The sequence below is a fragment of the Toxorhynchites rutilus genome, chromosome 2, assembly GCF_029784135.1.
Source record: "Toxorhynchites rutilus septentrionalis strain SRP chromosome 2, ASM2978413v1, whole genome shotgun sequence".
Classification (NCBI taxonomy): domain Eukaryota; kingdom Metazoa; phylum Arthropoda; class Insecta; order Diptera; family Culicidae; genus Toxorhynchites; species Toxorhynchites rutilus.
The window spans coordinates 74,653,855-74,679,715 of record NC_073745.1 but is presented as its reverse complement, the minus strand read 5'-3'; the positions used below and the strand labels follow the sequence as shown (position 1 = coordinate 74,679,715).

At 38.9% G+C, this 25,861-nt stretch overlaps 1 protein-coding gene across 11 annotated transcripts in view; it reads right to left on the bottom strand.

Annotated features, from left to right (window-relative positions):
* The window catches only part of LOC129771373 (uncharacterized), a 284,948-nt gene that overhangs the window by 35,915 nt on the left and 223,172 nt on the right, over positions 1 to 25,861 (bottom strand). The window contains exon 2 of one of the 11 annotated variants that reach the window (XM_055774947.1): positions 16,174 to 16,416. The exons of the other annotated variants lie outside the window; for them this stretch is intronic. Within the exon in view, the coding sequence (XP_055630922.1) occupies positions 16,174 to 16,416 (243 nt within the window). The remainder of the gene's footprint in view (positions 1 to 16,173; positions 16,417 to 25,861) is intronic. 11 annotated transcript variants of the gene reach the window in all.

The following is a 25,861-nucleotide window of genomic DNA, read 5'->3' as shown; positions in this document are numbered from 1 at the left end:
CCTCTACAGCCCAAGTTTTTTTATTTATCTAAAAAGACCTACTCCACTTTTATCTCGAATTTCCGACTTTCAACATAAAATACTCCTAGAAGAAAGCTGCCAGCATAAAAACATTGTGTATGTGTGATAGATAAAATATTCTAAAGACGTTCTAGTGAGGGTGAACATTGAAAATAATGTCTGAATAATTTGAAAAGAGAATCCGCGAAGCCCGTCTAATGGCGGGCTTGGGCTGTAGAGGGTTTTCATACAGGAAACGGGGTTTTTCAGGGCTTCCATTTGATGTATCAAAAGAGAAAAAAATTACAGATTTCCAAAAAGAAGAAGCTGTAAGAATTTACCTGATTTAGCAGGCCATATGAATTTGTGGCAAATGGAGTGGACCATTCGTGACCTAACACATCATAAACGGCGTCAATTACTTATGTGGAGCATTCTACTCAAACTCATCACATAATTTAACTTTCGTGTATAAGTTGAAATTAGTGCTCCCGTGGTTAGCGTCCCAGCTTATCATGCCGGGGGTTCGGGTTCGATTCCCGTTCTGGTCGGGAGATTTTTCGTCAAAGAATTTCTTCCGACTTGCACTGCGATCACGCGTATTCTAGAGCACTCCAGAATACATTCAAGGCGTGTTATTCGGCATAGAAATCTCTACCAAGTACTACTAATGAAAATGACGCAAGTAATACCTACGTTGAGACGGCAAAAGTTCCACTGGGAACGTCAGTGCCATCCAAGAAGAAGAAGTGTAAGTTGAAATAAATACATATACTAAATATTACTGCAAAAATTGAGTTTTATTTCGAAAACTGTAGACGATTTATCAATCAATCTAAAGCAGTCTTCGAAATGCAATGCGGTGCTGATGTGTAATAAGTTTTTTGCATTCAGTTGAACTCTCACTTCGCTCTGGTGAATGAGCACGCTCCGAAACACGGATGAAATGTTTTCTTGTCAGCACCGTTGTTGCACCGAGTTTTGCACTGTGTTTTGCACCGTATTTCTATACCTGTTTTAAACCGCGCTCGAATCTGGTTTGCTTTCTCTGTTGAGTTATTTTTCTTCACACAAGCGTATACGGTTGGTGTAGATGAAGGACTGTTTTTTATGCTTTGCTTAGAACGAGCGCAGAGGAAACGGGCGCTAGGAACATCAAATCATCAATGAATAAAATGTGCTTATGAATTTGGTACACTTCGTACAAAGAGAGAATACGTGTTTGTTATGAACGCGCGCTGATGAAAATTAAACTCAAGTGCAGCGTAGTGTAGGTTTCTGAGGACTGATCTGAAGTGTCACAGTAATTATCGACTCATATTTGTCTTGTTTTGTTTTGTCAGCATGTCTATTATTCACCCGAGAGCCAGAATGCACCGTGAATGAACTATCTTCAGCTGTTTCTACATATGGGTAGCTTTTCAGGGTCATCGAACCTTCTACTAATGAGTTTATTCGAAAATGTCAATGTATTCTGAAATAACATTTCTATAATTTTTTATAAATTTAATTCGCACCATTTTGAGTGAAATTTATGTGTTTTGTTTCAATTTATACAATCTTAACTCGACAGTTTCAATACCTTAACCTTGCCTTCCAAAGAATTTTGCAGAAAAGAATTCCAATGCTTCGGTTGGTCACGCGTTAAGTAATGCATCACGCATTGCTGAGCATCCTTGCGCTCTATGATATACTAATGTACCATGATAGTTTTAGCCAAACGATTCACCAATATAAGGAATCACAATCATTTTTGGGAAACCATCTATAACGTTTACCAGAATTCCATTTCATTAAATCCTATGTAACATATACCCGAAGAAATAAAAAGAACAAAGATGTTGATATTTGTCAAATCTTCTGATAATGAAAAAGATTAATTCAATACACCACGAAACAGAAATTTAACAAAAGGCGTAATCAAGTTTTATTTCAATATTTCATTTTATTTTCCTCAATCAAAATAGTGTAAGATTCGGATAAATGAAATTCGGGTGAACGGCTTTTAGGGAATTTCAAAGTAACGGACCCTGATCCACCCAATTGTTCCAAGTAACCCTACACTGAAAAATGTTGAATGAGATTAAAAAAAATGTTAGGGTAACTGGGGATGCTGTGAGAATGATGAAATGATGAATGAGTTAACCGCTCAGATTCGCCAAAAACCTTGCAAGACATGATGGGTGATCTGACCTACTTATCCGCAATGTTTTCAACAGTGATTAATTGGAACACAACGATATAATCACTTGTAGAGAACATAGAACAGACCCCGGTTTTAGTTAGCGTACCATAAACAAAACAAAACGTTTCCACATTATTAATGAGATGATGCTACTTTCGCGTTTACCATTGCCGCATAATAATTTCTGTTCCCTAATTGTATGTTGCACTTGGGTCGTTTGGCTAGGGAGCATTTTCCGATTGCGACAACTGATGAAGGGGAAAGAGGGCACGGAACATACACTTGAAATCTGTCCGTATTTTTCCTCGTTCCCTCGTTGTGTATCACCTTCGTAGGAAGTCGCAACGGCAGCGCGATAATGCAACGATCTGTGTGTGCAGCATGGAGAGCAATTTATTTTCAAGTTGGTTGGACAATTACCGCCATATTTTTCCTCGACGACGCGGAATTATAAGGGCTCCGTGCACGTCGTCTGCCAGGATATGCTATGAGCTTGTGCTTGAAAATACAGAGATAATTTCAAATCATATTTTGGCTAGGCTGGCACCTCGTGTTTTATTTTTACCGTTGTATCGTACAACAAAGAGGTTATAAGACGGATAGAAATTATTTGTGAAAATGCGTTATCTACATCAACAACGGCGTTAAACTTTTCTCAAACACCCTACCAGCAATTTTGAAGAGAATAGAATACGTTAATAGCTACAAGCACTTTCTCGGCTTTGCTCGATTAGTCGTAGCGAGTGTAACGCTCAAGTTTTATTGCCTTCTTATCATCACTTGAAATCTCGCTACGCCAAAGTTCAGAAGATGTGTGTTTCCGCGCATTGGTGATGTGGCAAATGGTCTCTTTCCCGTCTGTTGCCCGCGCGAGGACTAGAAAACAGCAAACACACGAGTGTTGTGTTCGAGTGTCTGTAAATGCTTCGACGGCATCATCCCCAAGTCACCCTTCCTAAGCGTGTAAACAGTTAACATGCGGTACTCAGCGATTCTTCCCCGTTCCAGTAGTGCCAAAAGGAATCCTAAGAGGACAATAGTGCTGTGAGCTACACTATAGTTCTTCTCGTCCTATCGCATCCTACGTGGAGACGGATTTATTTGGCCTACCAATCAAGTGGAATGGACAAATAGAATCTTTCGTGGCAGGTTCCATATAGGAGCCCATCCTGAGACACCGCTTGGCTGGTTAGGTCCCCTCGTGTGCTCACTCCATCAGGAGAGAAAACATCTCCAGGAGGAATCATCGTGAAGGTCAAGCCAATCAGTGGGTGAAGCAGAGATACGATGACGATCGCTTGTTTGGGTGAATCGCTGCAGAAGCAAAATAATCAACCAGCCGTAACAGATGGCAGTCTGAGATTGCAGCGAAATTGAATACAAAATGAGATCGAACGAATGAAATGTTTTGACGACGGACAGACGGAGAGTGAAAGCACAATAAGATCTAATTAAGATCTTGCTTAGTTGTGAAGGAAAATTTGTGAAATTGAGCTTTGTCTGGATGGTAAATGTATATATAATTTACCAATTCTGAAATGATTGATTTTTGAAGTCACATTTAAAAAGTTAGAGTTAGGTTATGCCAACGATTGTGTCGTTTGTTATTAGTAAGGGAGGTGCGGAAAACAGTATACTGAATTGCAAGAAACGGAATCTAAGTATGGAGAAACATGAGTTTTCAAAGATATTGAGTATGATTGGGAATACACTTTTCATGTCGTGTTAATATATTTAAGTTTTTCGGGGATAAAAAGTAAATAATTAAATGCGACTTATATTCATCGTAAAATCGATGCATTTTACTCTCATTAAAATGGTCACGTTTCTACTTCATATTTGAAATACAAACAAAAAATCTTCAATTAAGACGTGACAAAATTGAGTGTACAGTTCATGTTTTTCTTCAAATGAAAATTGAAATCGGTTCAGAAACAGATTAACGCATAACAAAAATCAATCCCCTAGTATTTGATATGGCCCCCCTTTGGTGTCCATCACTTCCTGCAAGCACCGAGGCGAGATTTCTGGTCACTGTAGACGGAAGTGCCTCCCAGATCTCCGTAATCATCGTTTTGAGTTCCGCTTTGTTCCCTGAATTTATATTCTTCAGATGAGTCTTGATTTCCCACCATAGATACTCATTAGTGTTCAAGTCCGGTGATTGCGGAGGTGTTTTGTTCACCTGGAATTCCTGGATCCCTAGATATCCCTGGAAATGAGGTTCAATGTTTTCTATTGATTGTGTTGTTTTGAAAATTCCCATTTGAGAATCTGAAAAGATTTCAATTCTTGACCTCGACCCATTATGCCAGGAGATCACCGGAGGAGACGGACCGACTAAAGATAAATGTTGTACTGATGACAGCCTACCATACCCGAAAATTTGTTCCATTGAAGTATCTTTTGTAGTTTTTTTTTCATTTAATGACTGAGTGTTAATAATTGAACAATATTTGGACGACAGTGCATTTTTGTTTGATTAAATATCCATTCGTGTCTGGTGAAGTGTTTGTTTCGCCCTAACGAATTTTCCAATATTACGAGTTATTTGTTGCGTGGATAAGTATTGAAGTGCAAAGTAGTTACAACCATTGCCAGAAAAAAGGCTCTTATCGCGAGCGCTTTAATTGTTTTTATCGGCGTATCGTCGTGATCGACACCTCGCGTCGTGTGAACCAATACACCGACAAAGGGTGAAGGCGTGTGCCGAATCACCCCATTCTTCAGGTATATGTATTGGTAAAATATAAATAATTTTTAGATAAAAAAAGATACCTTAGAAGGGATCGTACACTATGGAAACTTGAAAAAATTAAAAAAAAAATGTTCTAAAATGTTCTCTGGGATGTCTACTTTACTGTAGTTTTTGTCCCAGGTTTGTCCGATGCTCCGTTTCAAAATTACAAGCCAATTAGTGGACCTAAGGCTTTGCGTAAGGAGCGCGGATCCAAAATTCAAAACGCGTTTTTCTCGAAACCATGTTTTGCAAACTGGTGGGAGTTCTTCCTCCGGAACGGTCCATCCGATTTTGATGGAATAGCTTTCCCCAGATTCTCCACTAAATTTCCTGTCATCGTACGTAGGATTATTTTGATATTTTGAAAATAAAATTTTGGTGAATGATTTTGTCTCGATTTTTGAGGCAAAAACGCAATGTACAAAAAATATCGTCATTTCGTCAAAAATTAATATTTTGAAAAAATCCTACGTATGATGACAGGAAATATATCCAAGATTACGTAAAAAGGTCATTGGTTGAAATCGGTCCACTAGAAAAACTTGTAGAACTCCCACCAGTTTACAAGGTTTTGGCTGCAAGGGTTCAACAAACCGGTTGCGGCTATTCAGAGGACAGTCCAATACTTTTTATGATGTTCATGATGTTCATAGTGTACTATCCCCTTAAGCAAATTGCAGAGGGTGGGTAATTATCTGATACGACGATCTCCGATACTGAAAACTCCTCCTCGTTTACAAAAAAAAAAGGAACAGGAAGTGTTCCTACATTGAAAGATTGTTCTTTAGGAGACAATTCAGCTCATCTTAAACAATCCCCCTCGAAAAAAAGCATGCCTCTCCACACAACCCTCCAAAACTCCTATCAAACTTTCAATATCGTTTCCTATCTAGACTATCCTCACTTTGTCTTCATCTTCCTCTTTCATTGCTTCCGCTCCCCGGGTTAAGGTTTATCTGGACGATTTAGCCGACGCTAGCCTGTTGATAATTTTCTTTCGGCCCAAACCGAATGGAAAAGCTATATAAAAAAAGCAGATCGTGAAAGATATGGCAAGATACGGCTCGGGGACTGAGATTACGAAAGTTAGACAGCTCAAACTGAATGTAGTCGTGGCTGTTCGGAAGCACGCTAATGAGATTGTTGCCGACAAGCGATTTACGTTAGAATATTGCTTCTACATTCCTTACAAAGAGGTACAAATTTCTGGGGTGATAACCGAGGCGGGTCTGACGTGGAATATATTCATGGGGTGACACCCATGACCATGAAAAGTTGATTATATATTTATTATATTATACTAAAAAAAATAATGATTTTGAATGAAGGTAAACGGTTATTACTTATGGTATTATCTAACAAACCAAATCACTATGGAAAAGTACATGTTATAGATTTTTTTTGTTCATTATTTCTCATACTACATCTTTCATTTCTGTAATGGGGTGTAAATTCATAGTCACGAAAACAAGGGGGTTTCGTTCGGTGTACAAGGTTTTGAGCGTTGTGCTCTTCGCACCAAGATAGAATAAGAGTTTTCTTTGAGCGCGCGCTGATGAAAATCAAACTCAGCGCTGAGTTTGTTTTCTGAAGACTGTGTAGATGTAGTGGACAGAAATATCAGGAAGTAATAAAAAATCGATTTCTTTCTGTTTTTCCAAACTTGTTGTAGACTAACACAATTTTTTGCTAACCAACTCAATAACAATTATAATTAAGCTTATTAAACAGCTTTCATTTGATTGCTATAACGTTCATGTAGGACCTTTACATAAAAAGATATTTTTGTTCGAATGAAATGTTACCCTTTAATCTTTGATGATAAATAATTCAATAAATAATTATCACACCGCAATCGAAGAGATAGTTTTGAAAATTCCAATAAATTTTGTATAAAGTTAATTTGTTGCTTTGACGAAAAAAATAATTGAAATTTTTTTCATCAATTAAAAAAAAATATGTCAAAATAACGTTTTTCATAGTGTTTTATCATTCGTCTTCCTAAGTTCGAAGCCGCCGGACGCATATATATATCGTTATCGAGCAAGGAAGTGATACCGTTATTCTCGTGGCTGGTGAAGTGATCATCGCATCCTAACGGGATTCCCTATATTGCGAGTGGATTGTATCGAAGCATCACAACAAGCGGGAAGAAGAAGGCCTGCACCGCGGGCGCTGTGTGCTGGTGAATTTGTCGCCTCTCGTGATCGACACCATCATCGTGCTGTGTTGCGGTACACCGGTTCAGCTGTACTGAACGATTGACACGCGATTCGAGTTGGAAACCATTGGATCCGCACTGGGTGCAAAATAAGTATTATTAATTTCATTAGGTAATGTTATTAGGTTAAGAAAAAATAAAAAAAAAACTTGAAAAGATAAGTGAAAGAGTACATCTGCCACTTTAAATGGCAGATGAAGGAGGAACCGTTGACATGGAGATTGAATCCACTGTCTACCCCCCTACGGGAGCTGGAAAATCGCTTAAACGCGTTCCCCCCTCGGAAGATATCTCTTTAGAGGAAAAGTTAATCCACCTGAACAAGCCCCCCTCAAAAAAATTTGCAAACCTTTCCTCTTCACCCCCCCCCAATCTCCCGCTTACGCTCAACTCCCGAACTTACCTCCCAGCCTTACTGATCCCGCTCCCGCTCAACAATCGACCTCGTCCTCCCCCACAGTTGCTTCCTCTCCCCGTGTCAAGGTCTATCCAGAAGATGCACCTGGATCTGGCCCATGGATTGTTTTCTTCCGGCCCAAACCAAAGGGAAAATTCCACAATGTCATCCAAATTTCGAAAGATCTGGCAAGATATTACTCTTCCGTGGTTGAAATTTCCAAGGTTAGACCGAACAAACTGCGTGTTGTCGTGGCTAATCGGAAGCACGCTAACGATATTGTTGTCGACAATAGGTTTGTTATAGAATATCGCGCCTATGTGCCCTGCCATAACGTAGAAATTTCGGGGGTGATTACGGAAACGGGTCTGACGAGCGAAATAATAAAAAAGGGAGATGGCAGATTTAAACAGCTCCCTTTGAAACAAATTAAAATTTTGGACTGCCATCAACTAGGAAAAGTTTCCCAGAATGGGGAAGAAAAAAAGTTCACGCCGTCCGACTCGTTTCGAGTAACTTTTGCTGGTTCCGCCCTCCCTGACTACGTTATGGTGGATAAATTAAGGCTTCCAGTGCGACTCTTCGTGCCAAAGCCCATGACTTGTAAAAAATGCAAGTCAGTTGGTCATACAGCAGACTATTGCGCCAACAAGGAGCGCTGTGCCACTTGCGGAGAGCAACATGAGGGGAAATCCTGCAGTGCGACTGAGCATAAATGTCCATATTGCGGGGGATCCCCACACGAGCTCTCAGCTTGTGAAAATTATAAGAGTCGCTGGGATAAACAGAAGCGCTCTTTGAAGGAACGCTCGAAGCGCACTTTTGCGGAAATTTTGAAGGGCGCTTCTCCACCGGCTCAAGAACAACAACCAATCAACACACAAAATGCCTTCGCCACGTTGCCCGTTGACGAAATGGAAGTGGACACAGCTAACGGGGGCACACCGTTCATTTTCCAAGGGAATCCCCGGCGCAAAAATGTGACCACTCCCAAAGTTCAAGGACAAGTCCCTCCGGTGATACCCCCTGTTAGTTTGCCTAAAAAAACGAGTGCAGCGGACAAGCAAAATCAGGTTCATCCTGGCTTCCGTGGCAATAGTTCACCTTCGAACGACCCAGCACTCGAGGGGACATCAAAAACCCCAACTGTCCCTATTTTTCCGTCCAGTTCAACTTCCCAATCGGGATTTATAAAGTTGTCTGACCTTTTGGATCAAATCTTCAAGTGTTTTAATGTTTCCGACTCCATCAGAACCATTGTCATCTCAATGCTTCCAGTATTAAAGACAATTTTGCAACAATTGATGCAAACATGGCCCCTCCTTGCAATGATTATCTCTCTTGATGTCTAATTCAAATAGAGAGGTCGGAGATATCACTGTTTTACAGTGGAATTGTCGTAGTCTTATCCCTAAATTGGATACATTCAAATTTTTAATTCATAAGTTCAATTGTGATGTTTTTGCTCTGTCCGAAACTTGGCTTTCTTCGCGATGATCTCTCTTTCCATGATTTCAATATTATACGCTTGGACCGTGATGACAGATACGGAGGGGTGCTATTGGGGATCAATAAGTGCCACTCATTTTTTCGAATTGACCTTCCACCTATTGGAGGGATTGAAGCTGTTGCTTGTCATGCAAACATCAGAGGAAAAGACCTCTGTATTGTCAGCTTGTATTGGCCTCCGAGAGCTGCGGTTAGCCGCAAGCAACTTGTTGACATGTGCTCACTTCTTCCTGAGCCACGATTGATCTTGGGAAACTTCAACTCTCACGGAACTGCCTGGGGGAAACAGTACGACGACAATCGTTCATTGTTGATATATGACCTTTGTAACAGCTTCAATATGACCGTTTTGAATACTGGGGAAACAACACGTGTTCCTAAACCTCCTGCTAAACCAAGTGCTCTTGACCTCTCGCTTTGCTCGAATTCACCATCGTTAGATTGCAAGTGGAATGTAATCCAGGACCTCAACGGTAGTGACAATCAAAATTTCCATCACCATTGGGTCGAATTCTTCTGAATCTATAAACATGGCATATGACCTCACAAGACACATTGACTGGAAAAAATATTCGGACGCGATTGCTCTAGCCATCAATTCCAGAGATGGTTTGCCTCCATTGGAGGAGTATAACTTCATTTCTCGTTTGATCTATGACAGCGCGGTTCGCGCTCAAACGAAACCCATCCCAGGCTCCACTATTCGTCGAAGGCCTCCCAATCCATGGTGGGATAGCCAATGTTCCAAGCCTTATCAGGATAAATCGAACGCATTCAAAGCTTTTCGGAAACGTGGAACCATTGAGAATTTTCAATCGTATTTGGACCTTGAAAATCAATTTAAAAACTTGATCAAAGGGAAAAAACGTGCTTATTGGCGAAATTTCGTGGGAGGTTTGTCACGAGAAACGTCAATGAAAAAATTATGGAAAGTGACTCGAAACATGAGAAATCGCTCTTCATCGAATGAAAGCGAAGAATATTCACATCGATGGATTTTTAATTTTGCACGGAAGGTTTGTCCCAATTCCGCTCCTGTATAAAAAATTGTTCGAGATAGGTGCGATCTTGATTCCGAGTTTTCGATGGTAGAATTCTCTCTTGCTCTCCTTTCTTGTAACAATTCGGCTCCAGGAACGGATAGAATTAAGTTCAACTTGTTGAAAAACCTCCCTGATGTGGCGAAACATCGCTTGTTGAACTTATTCAATCGGTTTCTGGAGCATAATATTGTTCCAGATGATTGGAGACAAGTACGAGTTATAGCTATTCAAAAACCCGGAAAACCCGCGTCCGACTTCAATTCGTACCGCCCAATAGCAATGCTGTCTTGTATACGGAAATTGTTGGAGAAAATGATCTTGTTTCGTCTTGATCGATGGGTTGAAACGAATGGCCTACTCTCAGATACACAATATGGGTTCCGCAGGGGCAAGGGGACGAATGATTGTCTTGCGTTGCTTTCTTCAGAAATTCAAATGGCTTACGCCGAAAAAAAACAAATGGCTTCAGTATTCTTGGACATAAATGGGGCCTTTGATTCTGTTTCAATAGAGGTTTTGTCAGACAAATTACACTCTCGGGGTCTACCGCCTCTATTGAATAATATGTTATATAACTTGCTTTGTGAGAAACATTTGAATTTTACTCATGGGGATTCGACAGTAAGTCGGATCTCCTACATGGGAGTCCCCCAGGGCTCATGTTTAAGCCCCCTTTTGTACAACTTCTATGTAAGCGACATCGACAATTGCCTTACACAAAATTGCAGCCTAGGACAACTTGCAGATGACGGAGTGGTGTCTGTCGTAGGATCTAACGAATCCAACCTGCAAGGACCCTTACAAGATACTTTGAACAATTTTTCAACCTGGGCCATTGGGCTAGGGATCGAATTCTCCACGGAGAAAACAGAGATGGTGGTTTTTTCTAGGAAGCATAGACCAGCAAAACCAAAGCTTCAACTTTTGGGTAAACCGATCACTCATGCTATGTCATCCTAGTATCTTGGGGTCTGGTTTGACTCCAAATGTACTTGGGGGCCCATATTAGGTATCTGAGTAAAAAATGCCAACAAAGAATAAACTTTCTCCGTACAATTACCGGCACCTGGTGGGGAGCCCATCCCGAAGATCTTATAATGTTGTATCGAACAACTATTCTCTCAGTGATGGAGTATGGCAGTTTCTGTTTTCAATCAGCTGCCAAAACACATCTCATTAAACTCGAGCGAATTCAGTATCTTTGTCTCCGTATTGCGTTGGGATGTATGCCCTCAACGCATACCATGAGTCTCGAGGTTTTGGCAGGCGTACTCCCACTAAAAGATCGCTTCAATTTATTATCTCTTCGGTTTTTCATCCGGTGTAAGGTTATGAACCCATTGGTGATCGGAAATTTTGAGCAGCTGATCGGGTTAAATTTTCATTTTGGATTCATGACTTCATATCATGAATTCATCTCCATGCAGGTTGATCCTTCTTCGTATATTCCCAACCGTGTTTGTTTTCCTGACTACATCAGTTCCTCTGTATATGTTGATCTGTTCATGAAGGAGAAAATCCATGGAATTCCAGATTATCATCGATCGGGGATCGTTCCTACGATCTTCAATGCAAAGTATGGGCGTATCAATTGTGATAATATGTACTTTACTGATGGGTCCTCTATGAATGAGTCCACAGGATTTGGAGTGTTCAACGAATTTTTTAGCACCTCCCACAGTCTTCAGAATCCTTGCTCGGTGTATATTGCTGAATTGGCAGCAATACACTGGGCGCTGGACAGCGTCGCCTCACGACCTGTTGAACACTATTACATTGTAACGGATAGTCTTAGCTCTGTCGAATCTATCCGTTCAGTGAGGCCGGAAAAGCACTCGCCGTACTTCCTTGAGAGAATACGAGAAATTTTGAGTGCTTTAACCCGACGCTGTTATGTCATTACCTTTGTCTGGGTCCCTTCACATTGCTCAATTCCGGGTAATGAGAGGGCTGACTCATTAGCAAAGGTAGGTGCAATTGAAGGCGAAATTTATCAGCGTCAAATAGCCTTCAATGAATTTTATTCTTTAGTTCGTAAAATACCATTGTTAACTGGCAACGCAAATGGAACGAAGATGAATTGGGCCGGTGGCTCCACTCAATTATCCCTAAGGTTAGCCTCAAAAGTCTGGACTTGAGTCGGGACTTTATTCGCACCTTCTCCCGACTCATGTCCAATCACTGTTCGTTAAACGCGCTACTCTTTCGTTTTGATCTCGCCGACAGCAATATCTGTGCCTGTGGCCAAGGTTACCACTACATCGAACACGTTTTTTGGTCGTGCGAGGAGTATCTTGTTGCCAGATCGAATTTAGAAAACTCTCTTCGGGCTAGAGAAAGGCAGCCCAATGTGCCGGTGAGAGATGTGTTGGCTGGTTTAGACCTTGATTACATGTCCCAAATATATGTCTTCCTAAAAGTTATCGATCTTCGTGTCTGATTGTCCTTATATCCTTATATTCTCCTTTTCCTTTTCCTTCGCGAGAAATCAAATCCCTTCTCATTAACAATAGAGTAAGGTGAAATGTAAATACATATTAGATATAAGATAGGCTTAAGAATTGAGTGTAATGAATGTGAGTGTGAATGTGAGAGTGAACATTGTTAACATATCCTTTTATCCCTTCCTTTTCCTGAAGAAAATATGTCACCCTTCTAAACTCGAGTAGACCGCGAGTAATCGGTTTTCTACACCATTAACATTAGAATTAAGGAAAAATGTTTATATATACTTGTAACAATACAGTCAGGAGTTTGGCTCCTTTAAACTTATGTAACTGAGCCTGTAAAAATAAACGATTTAATACAAAAATAAAAAGGTGTTTTAGAAAATCTTCTGTAATTTTGCAAATATTGCAGTAAATTTGAATGTTAGTAGGTAAATTTTTATTTTTTTTTAGTTTAGTGTATCACCTAAACTTCTGTGACATATCATATTGATACCTTCAGCCTTTTTTTGTAGCCGATCGATCCAAAATTAGAGCAACACTACATCGCACACTGTACCAAACTTACAAAATGCTATGCGCATCCTCGAAATGAACGATTCCTAACTTTCGTTTTAATGCATTTACGGGTAAGACGATTGTATGGAGTGATGATGCTCACACATATAGTTACGTATTCTCACACATACACACACTCCACCCTTCCAATTATTGCTTTGAAAATGCTGTTTATTTATGTCCTTCCTGGAGTGCATTCAGCTTTTCGTGCAGATAGCTCCATCAGCAGAAATTTAAGCTTGTTGATGATCATTCTCAACTAGAGGTGTGCAATCCAGCTCATCATGATGAACAGCTCAGATCAGCTCAGCTCATCTGGAAGAGCTGTTCTTTGTGAACAGCTCTTCAGCTCAGTTGTCAGAGTCGACATCTGGTGGCGACTTTCAATTTGGTCTATACATTTCCGATATTTTTACTGAGACTTTTCATTATAATATAAAATTGTCTTCAAGAAGAATTTTTTGAGATTTTTTCACCGCCTACAAACAAAGTGTTTTAGACTAATTTAATACACAGATTTTAATTTTCATTCATAATTTGAATTTTAAAAACGTGCTCATTCTGCCTGAAAGTCAATTATTATTTTTGGCGCCCCCTAAAACAAAGCCCAATTCCGTCAACCCGAATATAACAGTTAAAAAGACAAGGAACAAATGAAACTGAACTGATATCATAACACGGAGAGCGAGAGACGGTCAGTTCATTTGAATATTACAGCTCACACACTCTCTTCAATTCTACAGCTCTTTTCTCTCCTTCATCATCATCAAAGTGAGCTGAAGAGCTGTTTGATTTTTTTTGCGAGCTGTTCCGCGTCAACTCACTTCAAAGAGTCGATTCTTCGGAACAGCTCATGAGCGGATGGCACATCTCTATTCTCAACCGTCGATGACGACAGTATCAACATTCTTCTTGGTCTACGTAAATTGATTCTCTTTACTATTGCTCTCTGAGGAAACAAACATTCTTTCTTATGATTGATCATCTATATTTCAGATACTGGTCAAAATTCAGAATTTACTATCATAAGCAACTTGATCGATATCAGAAAAGTTTTCTCTTGAATCTGTTACGTGCTATAAAATTCTAGATATGTTCGGGCGTCTCGGTATTTTTGGATTATGTTCTATAACTAGATAAAAATATTTAGAATATTGTTTTTTCCTCTCAATCTAATACAAATATTCAAACTTACACTGCAAACTACTACAACTGTATTTTTTTTAAAATCATCTCAATTCTCCACAATATTGTGAGTATTTCAACTACACTATTTTCAACATAACCTATTTCTACCATATACAACAACTGTCAATGAAAAAATAAAATTGCATCATAATATATTAGAAAACTCTAGAAATTTCCCAAATTTTGTGGTTTAGAAGCAGTAATTGTTCCGGAAATTTTGATTGGCTGGCACCATAGTGGCAGATTGATGTTTTTTCTAAGCAATTTTGGTATTAGAAACATTCAAAATCACGACCGGTCATTTTGACCGGCCGGTATAAATAGGTATACCACATATGTATATCAGAAAAAATGAAAGTGAGAGACCAAAATAATTTATAATATTGATCAATACTTGAACTAAGACGTGGCTTGACTGACGTGGCAGTCAACGTGTTAATGAATAGTTCTAGGATTGATCCCATGATCGTGCTTAGTAAGAAAATGTAGATGTTCGAATGTTTTCATATCAAAAATCTATTTTAGGCGGGACGAAGTTCGCTGGGTCAGCTAGTAATAAAAAAATTTCTTCACATTTCTGTAATTTAGACAATCAAGAATATACCATAGAAAGGACTTATCGACAATCCTATTATTTAACGAGTTAGAGCCATTTTAGTTGTACGGTATCTAACCTGGTATATCAAGGAACTTTAAACGCGTTTTTCTTGAAACTAGTTTTTTTCAAAGTGGCGTACACGGTATCACGGTAAGTTCTACTGAACCGGTTCATGTCGAATTTATATGAATACAATCTGAAAGCATTTCTTTATCGCATGAACCTCTAAAAAATAATATTTTTTTGAATTTTAATATTTTTAGAAAATCGGGTAACGTAAGAAAAAACGTTTTGAACCGCATTTTGTTTTTCAAACAGCCGCTACTTTGTCAAAAAAGATGTTTTTGACTCGTCCGGAGTTTGTTCGATTTTTTTTTGTTCCAGGTAACCAGAAGGGCTGTAATCGTGTACGCCATGGCCCAACTTTTTTTTAAACCCCCTCACTTCATCAGCCTTTAACTATTCTAGTTCGATTGAATCTAATCAAATAAATAAAAGAAAAAAATGACGGAGTACCATGTTGTATCTCTAAATGAACCCAAACCTGGTTGCAGGAGAACATGTCATTTTGGTTGAATGAAATTTGGCCTCCAAGCAGTCCAAATTTGAACTCCCCCGACTCTTCAACATGGGCGTTGAAGCGAGGATTTGTTTCGATACAAGGTTCGATTATTCGAAGGCTTCCATCGCATTTTTTTCGGGACATACTTCATATAATTATTGTTAATTTTTTACAGTCTGAAAACAAAAACATCAAATACTGTGAACGAATCTGCAAGTTTTTTTTTCGGATAGTAGTGTACACTTATAAGCAACATTGAAGAAGCATCAGCACGTAACGGACTCACATGTTCGCACGGGTAACGTTTCAATCTCACTGTTGCAGCGGTTGCAGTTAGAGCAGTGCACATCTTGTTTTGTTTGCCGCTAGGATTATTCACAACACAACACATAATTTGAGGTACAGTAGCAACAGCAGCAGCAGCATATAGCGAAATGCGACGGATTTGCATGCCGCCAGCATATTAGCATCGACATATCACGGTGACAATTTGCACAGTTCGTCATCGTAATTCGCAGCCGTCGGCACTCATTACTTCGCAATATCGCTCGTTTCAGCAGAGATCTCTAGAGTAGCGCTAGCGTATATGTAGTTTGCTGCCGGGTAGAGGAGAAGGAGATTTTTTTTTCTCTAAGGATGCTGTTGAGAAGGAAGGGTAATGGGGGGTCGTGCGGACACGATGTGATGTGTTGAACAGGATGGTTATTAATCGCAATTATTCAAACCTTGCCTGGCGGTAGTAGCCGGTGTGTAATCGGCTCTCCGTCCCGGGGAGCCTCCCCAGGTGCGCATCATTGCCGAGGAGGGCCTACGATCTACCAGGGGCTGTTGGGTGGATGTATCCAGTCTACAATCGGGCATGGCCGAGGGGGAGGAACTGGTGGTGGTGCTAGTGATGATGTTTGCTATGTTCACGGGTGGTGTTTGTGGGGGAAACTGAAAACCAGAAATGGGGGTGCAACGGAACTCTGCGAATAATACATACGTACATGTTGGTTTTTCTTATTTTAACATTAACAAAATGAGAGATAGGGAAAGCGCACAGCTTGGTGTGAAGGAACTGTTTGAGAGGGGCGGTTGTGTTTTATTGTGGTTGGAAGGGTGACCCAACCGAATACTACAATATATGTACAACAAACAGAACACAAGGCGGAACGAGTCAACGGTTTTGGGATAGCTGTTGTGGGGGGGAATTTATGCTCACACGGTGCGACCGGAATCTGAAACATGTCAGAAATAGATGGACTTCCTTCCTCGAATATTCGGTGGGACTCACTTGCGGGAGAATGGGTTTGTACAGTATAATTATGCACTGTGGTTTATTGATTACCATTTTGGCGATGTAAGCTACCGTCTACAAAATGACTCTCCTCCGAACCACAGTTTTCTGTTCTACCAGAGCTATCGCTCTGTGGAATTACAAACAATTCATAAACATCATCCATTCAACTATTTATACATTCAGTCACACGCAGGTGCAATTCGCGCGAGTGCATAATTTTACGCCGTCGGAACTGCTGCTACATATAATTGCTGTTTACGGAGGCCACAAACGCGGTCGGGTCTGACGTTTCGATTGGTCGGACCGCAATCCGGTGTGAGTTAGGGGGGCGGGACTGGGAAATGGGCTAGGACGCGATTGACCAAAGGTGGCTAAATTTATTATTCTCGCGTGGAGCTCACGATATTCCCTCAACGTTGAGGAACGTTGATAGGACTCATGGGTGCTAGAATCTGAAGTTGAGATGCGATCGTTTGTAATAGTATAAATGCTAATGTGTTGAAAATTGTTTTCACTTTACATTGACCGGTATGTAAAGCTGGGTTGTGCTCTCTCTGAAATAATATTATTTGTGAAAACTGTTATTTTGCTGCATTAGTATCTTTGAGCAATTCCACTAAAAATCGTCTATTCGTCTTGATTTTTTTTCGATTTTCTTTAACTTTGTAATATGGTAACACAAAACCTCATTTCTAATTATCGTATGATCAATTTTGGTTGCGAATATTTTTGTAATGTCGTTTTAAACACTAGCAAATTTCTAAAAAAATCAAAGCCTGAAAACTTATCGCTTAATCGTAATGTGGTGTAACATAAAGTACATTATTAGGAAACTTACGCATACATATTTGAAATAATAAATATTTTTTTAATCTTAAAATATTAGGCATTTGGTTCATTCATTTTTTTTTCAAATATATTCATTGAATGTGTTCATTCTTCGAGACCTTACAAAGCTATAAAACTGGTACCGAAAATAGTTTTACACATGGACGAGTTTCATGCTAACTCGACTGACAATTGGCAGCAATATCACAGATTACAGTGAAACGCTGTGGGTGTAAAGATATTGGTCATCTAAGCTGCATTGCATATTTGAAGTATTTAGACTAATAGAATACTTTTTGAAAAGGGGTCTTGTTTTTTTTACAAAACTGAAATTTTCATAAAAAATGGAATGACGTGGAACTACATTAGCTTAGCAATCATTTGTTTGTATTGATTAAATTTTTGATTGAATGAAACATCTTCCGAATTCAATTGAATTCAATATATTTCCTTTGTGAGTAAAAAGATTGAACAGATACTATGTAAGGTCAATTCATGCATTGTGATAGATTATGTTCTTCGTTACAAGTAAATTTAATGACAGTCTTTTACGGCCTAGGAAAGGAAATCTTTTTTTGATGCCTAGGAAAAAATATGTGAACGAAAGAATTATCAAACGATTATATTATTTTACATTTCCCTCTGAAATTTACATCTGTCAGGTGTAAGAACTTCTCGAACCGCGAATTTGCTTGATTTGATGAACTTCAGGTACTCAGTTTCGATTTTGACATGAACGTCGAACGCATCTTGTTTAATCAATAGGCGTTCTCGCAGCAAATGGTTATCAACATTTTGCCTAATCATCAAATGGTATGTGTAGAAATTCAGTGAGCAGAAGATATGAAGGCATATCCTTCAATGCAATATTGAATAATTGAACCGTTGAGCGTTGTCTAGGGAAACACATTTCAGTCGGAACAAAAATGTCACCAACTTGCATGAATTTGCAATGACGATATCCTCCAGGCACCTTGGTCTAGAAATCTCTGTTAGGGAACACATTTCGGGAGGAACAAAAGCTCCCCCTACTTTCATGTATTTGCAAGGCCGATTTCTCCAACGCTGCTTGGTTTTGAAGTCTGTGTTAGGGAATACATTATGGTGAGAACAAAAATCCCTCTACTTTTATATATTTTCAATGCCGATTTACCAAAGACTGCTTGGTTATGATGGCTATGTTGGGGAAAACGTAAATCGGGCCAATCAAAACGAGGCAGTTAGGGCGTTTAGCTAACGCTTAACATTTTACAGTTATTCGATTATTTATCTAATGAAAAATAACATTTTATTAACTACGATAGATGCGTAGAAATATCCCCTATCAATTGATACAATCATCCGTCTGATGCAGCAAGAAATGTTCGAGTTATAAGCATTCGAAATCTTTCATTTTTTCCTGCATGTTCTGTGTTTAGGTTTAACAAATAGCGGAAGATATCGAAACAAAATGTTTAGCCCCGGGAATCACCATTTTTGTATGCATATATAAACATTTATGTTTGTGAAAATAGGAATTAATCAATTGACTTTTGGTGGGGAAGGATATAAATGTTTGAAATGAGTTGTAGTGATGGTAAAGAAAATTGCTACGACGGGGTTTGAGCTTCGGTTGTTTGGATTATCAAGCAGCAGCTTAAGCAGTTAAAGCTCTTACATATCATACGGAAGAGATGTAATCGGATACGTCATTCCTGATGGCCGATTGTGTTTTAGTGGAAACATCGCAAAATTGATATAGAAATGGTTAGATAAAGTTCAGAACTACATGTTTTAAGTAATGAAATAACATGAAGTAAAAATTTTCACTCATATTTTTACAATTTAAAACATTAGCTGACAGATCTGGAAGAGGCCGTCGTGGAATGACTTATAGCCAGACGGATCATCGAATCATCCGAGAAGAGAAGAGATCTCCAAAAGAATCAGCCATTGGGTAAAACCGTCTCGATTAAGACTAGCTGGGCATGAACTCAAGAGCAGATTCACAAAAACGTCCGTTTATGAGCAAAGAAAAATAAACTGAAACGGTTGGAATTTACCCGGAAACATGTTAGCAAACCCAAAGACTTTTGGAAAAAAGTACTTTGAACTGACGAATCGAAATTTGAGCTTTTCAACAAGAAGCGGCGCGAAACAGTGTGGCGAAAGGAAGATGAAAGATTGCAGGAACGTCATTTGTAGGTTACAGTCAAGCACGGAGGAGGCAATGTAATGGTGTGGAGATGCTTTTTCTGGGCTGGTGTTGGAAATTTGGTGCGAATTCATGGGATCATGACAGCAGATGTCTACATTGACATCCTTAAATACAACCTGAAGGAATCGCTTCGAAAAACTGGCCTACGAAACAGCTTCGTTTTCCAACAGGACAATGACTCAAGGCATACTGCTAAGAAGACCAAATCCTATTTCCGTTCATGCAAAATAAAACCCCTTGAATGGGCACCATATAGTCCTTATCTCAACCCGATTGAGAACCTGTTGGCCATGCTCAAAAACAAAGTGGTGAAATATGGTGTCACTAATAAGGACGTTCCAGATGGCGTGGAACGAAATCAACCTTCATCACCTCAGAACATGGTCGAAATTATACCCAAACGTCTTCAACAGGTCATTTAAGCTTCAGGAGGTCACACTAAATATTGATACTTTTAACTTATTTGCTTTATATATTTGCTTTATGTTTTTATAGAAAATACTCATGAAATTGCTATTTTTACTTAACAAATTTATTTTTATTCAAACAAAATTGAGAAAATGCTGTTTATTATACAATGTAAACAACAAAAAATCGCATCAATATCGATTGCTAACAATACCGCATAGCTCTAACTGTCATAACATGAAGAAATATGGGGTTACTGCAATGTCCTGGAAAAAGGTAATGAAGATGGCAGAGTTTCGAGAGACATAACATGCGCTGCCATAAGTATTTCTCAAATAGTGCCGTCAGTCGTTGTGTTTATCTTTGATTGCCACCGCATCCATGTAAAATGCTATTTTCAGGAATTGATCAATTAAAAACGCACATTTTTTCAAAGTTCCCGCTGAATATGAGGTAAGTATGATAGCGTGCAGTGAATATTTGTGAAATCGCGTCGAAAAAGATGGATAAAAGTGATATTTCCATGTGCTATTTACACTCCCCCACGTTCAAAGAAACAAACGATGTATCATTATTTTAACGTTATGAAGTTGATGTTTCGAATACTCTCAGTGTCGGTGTATATGTTGTGAGAGAATAGTCGCCAATTAATCAAAATTTCACCGAAAATGTTAGTGATTTCGAGAATTAAGCATGCGACTGTGCTCTGGACCTTTTTTCCACATAAATAATTGAAATAAGCCACGATACAATTGTCAACTGTTAAAAAACAAACAGTTGAATGATTTCATGAGAATTTTGGCTCAAATCACCATGCAACCGTGAGTAGTTTCAACATTGTTTTGTTCCTTCCATATATTTCGCCTAATGCTCCACCTCGATATGTACCTCATTGTGGTTACTGAAAGGTTATGATTGATTTGGTATTATTTTTTGGGATAGGCTTTTATTTTTGTCAACGCATATTTGCACACATTAAAGAAGTCATGTAAGGGAGTAAACAAAATCTAACGAAAACGGCAAAACTTGTCAATTAAATGTTAATTACATGTTCTATAAAACTACGGTAGCAGTTTTTGATTGATGTTTTTTGACGTAGGACTACGTCTTTCATTTCTATACCGGGGTGTAAAATCAAAGTTTCGAAAACGAAAGCGTTACGCCGGAGACCGAAATTTTGAGCGTTAATAGCTCCTAAACAACTGAACGAAATGGTATGATAAACACTTCATTCGAAAGATAAAATGTCTACGCGTTCTATACTTGTTACTTTTTGATCCAAAAACTTGTTTCAATAGTCTTAAAATTGCTTTCAAAACAGGCTATTGAAATCACCAATCGGTATATAAGCGAGTGGCGCTCGGAAATCCACTCAGTTCTAATTGAACAGCGATTGGAGCATGTTGTCGCTGTTGTGGTGAAGCTCTTCGTTTATCATGAAAGCGCGGATGAACGGTGTCACCAAGAGCCTATTTGTGCACCTTAGGCCAGAAGGGAATCAATCAGGAGGAGAGTGATGCCACAAACGGTTCCCCGGGAAGATCTCGAAGCAGCCGCTACACACACACACATACACGCGCGGAATTCTTTCCGTTTGGATGCCATTCAGCATCGAGAAAGATCCGGAAAATTATCTGCCAGTTCCTCTGGGAATTTAAAAATACATTCATGTGAAAGAGTTTATTTCAATGTTTTCTATCCATGTAACACTGTGACTAAATATTTTTCAATCAAGTGCTATTAACAGGTGGTTATCGAATTAGCATTAACCACTGGTGGGCTTCCAGTATCGAGGAAAATGTGGAAATATCTAATCGTTACTGAAAATAATCTGCCAGTTCCTCTGGGAATTTAAAAATACATTCATGTGAAAGAGTTTATTTGAATGTTTTCTATCCATGTAACACTGTAACCAAATACATTTGGTTTTGTGATTTTTCAATCAATCGCAAATAACAGGATAGCTTCTGAAGATTATTCTTCCCCATCAGTAGGATATTTCTGTATACAATATTGTATGCGCCCGCAATCAATTATTGCTCAGTCGCTGAAAGTTCCGAGCTCAGAGAGTTCATTCCCCTCTAGTTTGCCTTCCAAATTGCCATCGTAAACCACGCCTTCTCTCGATTCAATCACGCACAAAAAGCATACTTAAGCCATATTCTGGTGGTGAGACGCATTCATTTTTCGTGACGACATCGACAAGACAACATTGTTGCTGAGGGTGCTGGACAGCGAAGGATCGAGATCTGCCCTGAAACGCAAGCAGTTTGTTTGAAACTGTGAGGGAGCACAGAGAAGCCGATCCTTCAGGAGAAGAGAAGGTGACCATCGAAGCAGCCGCTACACACACACATACACGCACGGAATTCTTTCCGTTTGGATGCCATTCAGCATCGAGAAAGATCCGGAAAATTATCTGCCAGTTCCTCTGGGAATTTAAAAACACATTCATGTGAAAGAGTTTATTTCAATGTTTTCTATCCATGTAACACTGTGACTAAATATTTTTCAATCAAGTGCTATTAACAGGTGGTTATCGAATTAGCATTAACCACTGGTGGGCTTCCAGTATCGAGGAAAATGTGGAAATATCTAATCGTTACTGAAAATAATCTGCCAGTTCCTCTGGGAATTTAAAAATACATTCATGTGAAAGAGTTTATTTGAATGTTTTCTATCCATGTAACACTGTGACCAAATATGTTTCAATCAAGTGCTATTAACAGATGGTTATCGAGTTAGCATTAACCACTGGTGGGCTTCCAGTATCGAGGAAAATGTGGAAATATCTAATCGTTGCTGGAAAATAATCTGCCAGTTCCCCTTGGAATTGAAAATTACATTCAAGCGAAAGAGTTTATTTTGATGTTTTCTATCCATAAAATATCCATATAATACATTTGGGTTTGTGATTTGTCAATCAAGTGCAGTAAGCAGGAAAGCTTCTGAAGATTATTCTTCAGAACAAGGTTTTTCGTATCCTATATTGGATGCATAAAACCTTGTGCCTCCAACGTAACGCTCTCGTTTTCGAAGTTCCCCAAATATTCATTTATTAATTCATTCAGAATGGATTTAGATTCAACTTCAAATAAATCATCTCTAATTCCAATATAGTCCTACGTCACCCTTGCGGTTATACCATAGATATAACCCACTTCCTGTTTTTCGGTATTTCTTATGAATTCAAATAATTTCCTACATTTCATCGTTTGGCCGAAATTTTGCAGGTATTATAGTTTTTGAGTTATAAATTTTTGTAAAAACATAAGAAAAAACATTGGCTCTTTTCAAAAAGTAATCTAATTCTTTTTTGAATGAATGCCTTTATGAAATTTCAAATATGAAAAGATACTTAAATAACCAATGTATTTACACCCAAAACGTTGCACTGCCTTCTGCGATGGTGCTACCAACTCCTAAGACGAGTTGACATGAAATTCGTCTATGGTGGAACCCCATTTGTAAGTTCTTATCCTAAGCTTAACGGTTCTCTCCTTCTTGTATCCATATACCTATTCATTTTCCAGATTTTTTTATCTGATTCCGTGTGGAATTGTTCTAATCTAATGAAATACATCTATGCAGAAAATTTAGGCCATTCAGTTAGTGCTCACATGTCAAATTTGCAGGGAATCCGAAATGCGAAAGGGACATGAATTAGAATGGTGAGTTCATCACCTGGCTGGACGCAGCAAGCACCCTCTCTTCCAACAAAATACTCTTCTGGGGGCCAGCGGATAGGTTGACATTCCACGCCCGGTTCCACCAGCTTGCGTGCCATAATTGAACCTTATCTCAGCGGTACAATCTAATGTGCTGTGTGCCGCCGGTTGCCGGTTATGTGCACAGGTTACCGGGTAACTGTTACTGGTTTATATCACACTGTTGCCGGGGCTGCCGTTTACTTGGCCGCCATAATTGAATTATGTTGTTTGTATCAGATTTATCAGGACATACCATCGCATCGTTGCCGGCGCTCGACTCCTTTCGGAGTCAACCGACGCTGCGCTCATAAAATATCGCTGATAATAGCGCTTTAAAAATGTATAGCTCTTCCAGGGGCGGAAGAGGAGTGCATTCTCTTCTCCGTGAATTGTTATGGCCTAATTTAAACTGATTGTTCCAAGGAAGTGCGGAGTACATGACTGGCGAACTCAACGAACGACTTGCGAATGACTGCTTTATGGCGATCGTAATGTTTGAAATATGGTTATTTCCACCAGAGATGAATTTATATTTGTGAATTCGGGTGGTATCGCTGAAGTTATGTTGAGAAATGTCATTTTCACACGGCTCGTAAAGCTCGGATTTTTTGTTGTCAAGCTACGTCTGTGGTGATGTTTCATAGACTTAACTTGAGCGTGGATTATCCGATGTTGTGTGTGACATTACAGTAAAATTTTGGAAAGAGACGCATGATAGATATTTGAATAGAGAAAATTTATCCAGCATCAATCTGCTCATATGTAATCGAAGTGAATCGCATTCGTTTTTCATTGAACATTCTCTGAAAGATTGTATTTAATTGTATGTCTATAACATCTACTTCTGACTGAACATTTTCTTGTTTAAGATGGTTCTGTCGGTTCACAAGTATACAATTCGGCTCTTCAGTCTTTTGATTAACACAATGTCCAACTGTGTTAATTTCATACTTAACTTCTATGAACCATTTATTATATTTTGTTGTCTTTAGAATCTATATAAATAAAAATGATTTTGTGCCCGTTCCTCACGATTTAACCCAAGAAAGGAGCAACGGATTTGAACAGTCAGTATCAGGATTGAAGTGCCTCAGTCTGCGTCAGGTTTTTATACTAAAAAAAGTTATGATAACCATTAGGAATGATGAAAAATTGGAAAGTCATTTTTTTGGCAAGTTTTGTATATCTTTATAAATAAAAATGATTTTGTGTCCGTTCCTCACGATTTGCCTCAGAAAAGGAGCAACGGATTTGAACAGTCAGTATCAGGATTGAAGTGCCTCAGTCTGCGTCAGGTTTATATACTAAAAAAGTTATGAAAATCATTCGGAATGATGAAAAATTGGAAAGTAATTTTTTGGCATGTTTTGTATATCTTTATAAATAAAAATGATTTGGTGTCTGTTCCTCACGATTTAACTCAAGAACGGAGCAACGAATTTGTACAGTCAGTATTAGGATTGATCTGTCCCAGTCTGCGTCAGGTGTATATGTTAAAAAAGAAATTATATACTGCGAATATGGATCGCGCACAGAGAAATAGTTTTCGGAGAACGTAAGTGTTCGAAATTATATAAATTAGCAAAGCTATTGTGGGCGGGACGAAGTTTGCCGCGTCAGCTAGTTTACAATAAATCCCTAGCCACGTTGAAACATTTCCAGTAATGAAAAATGGATAAAGGAATTTTGCTCTACTTCATGTAGCAAAAATAATCAATACATATTTGGAATGTTGAAATGGGAAGTCCATCCCCGGTCTTCTCCAAATGTAGCGTTCTCTGACTAACAACTCGATGACCAACAATTGTATCAACTACTGAAAAAGGTAAAAGAAACATGTTCAGTTCAAAGTTGTACGTAGGAGAAGGGTTTATATCTCAATAAACATTTTGAAAAGAGGACTCAACAAACGTTTGAATTGGGAAAAATATAACCACATTCTATTTTTGTTACATCGCAAAGCACTCGGCCATGAGAACTCATAAATA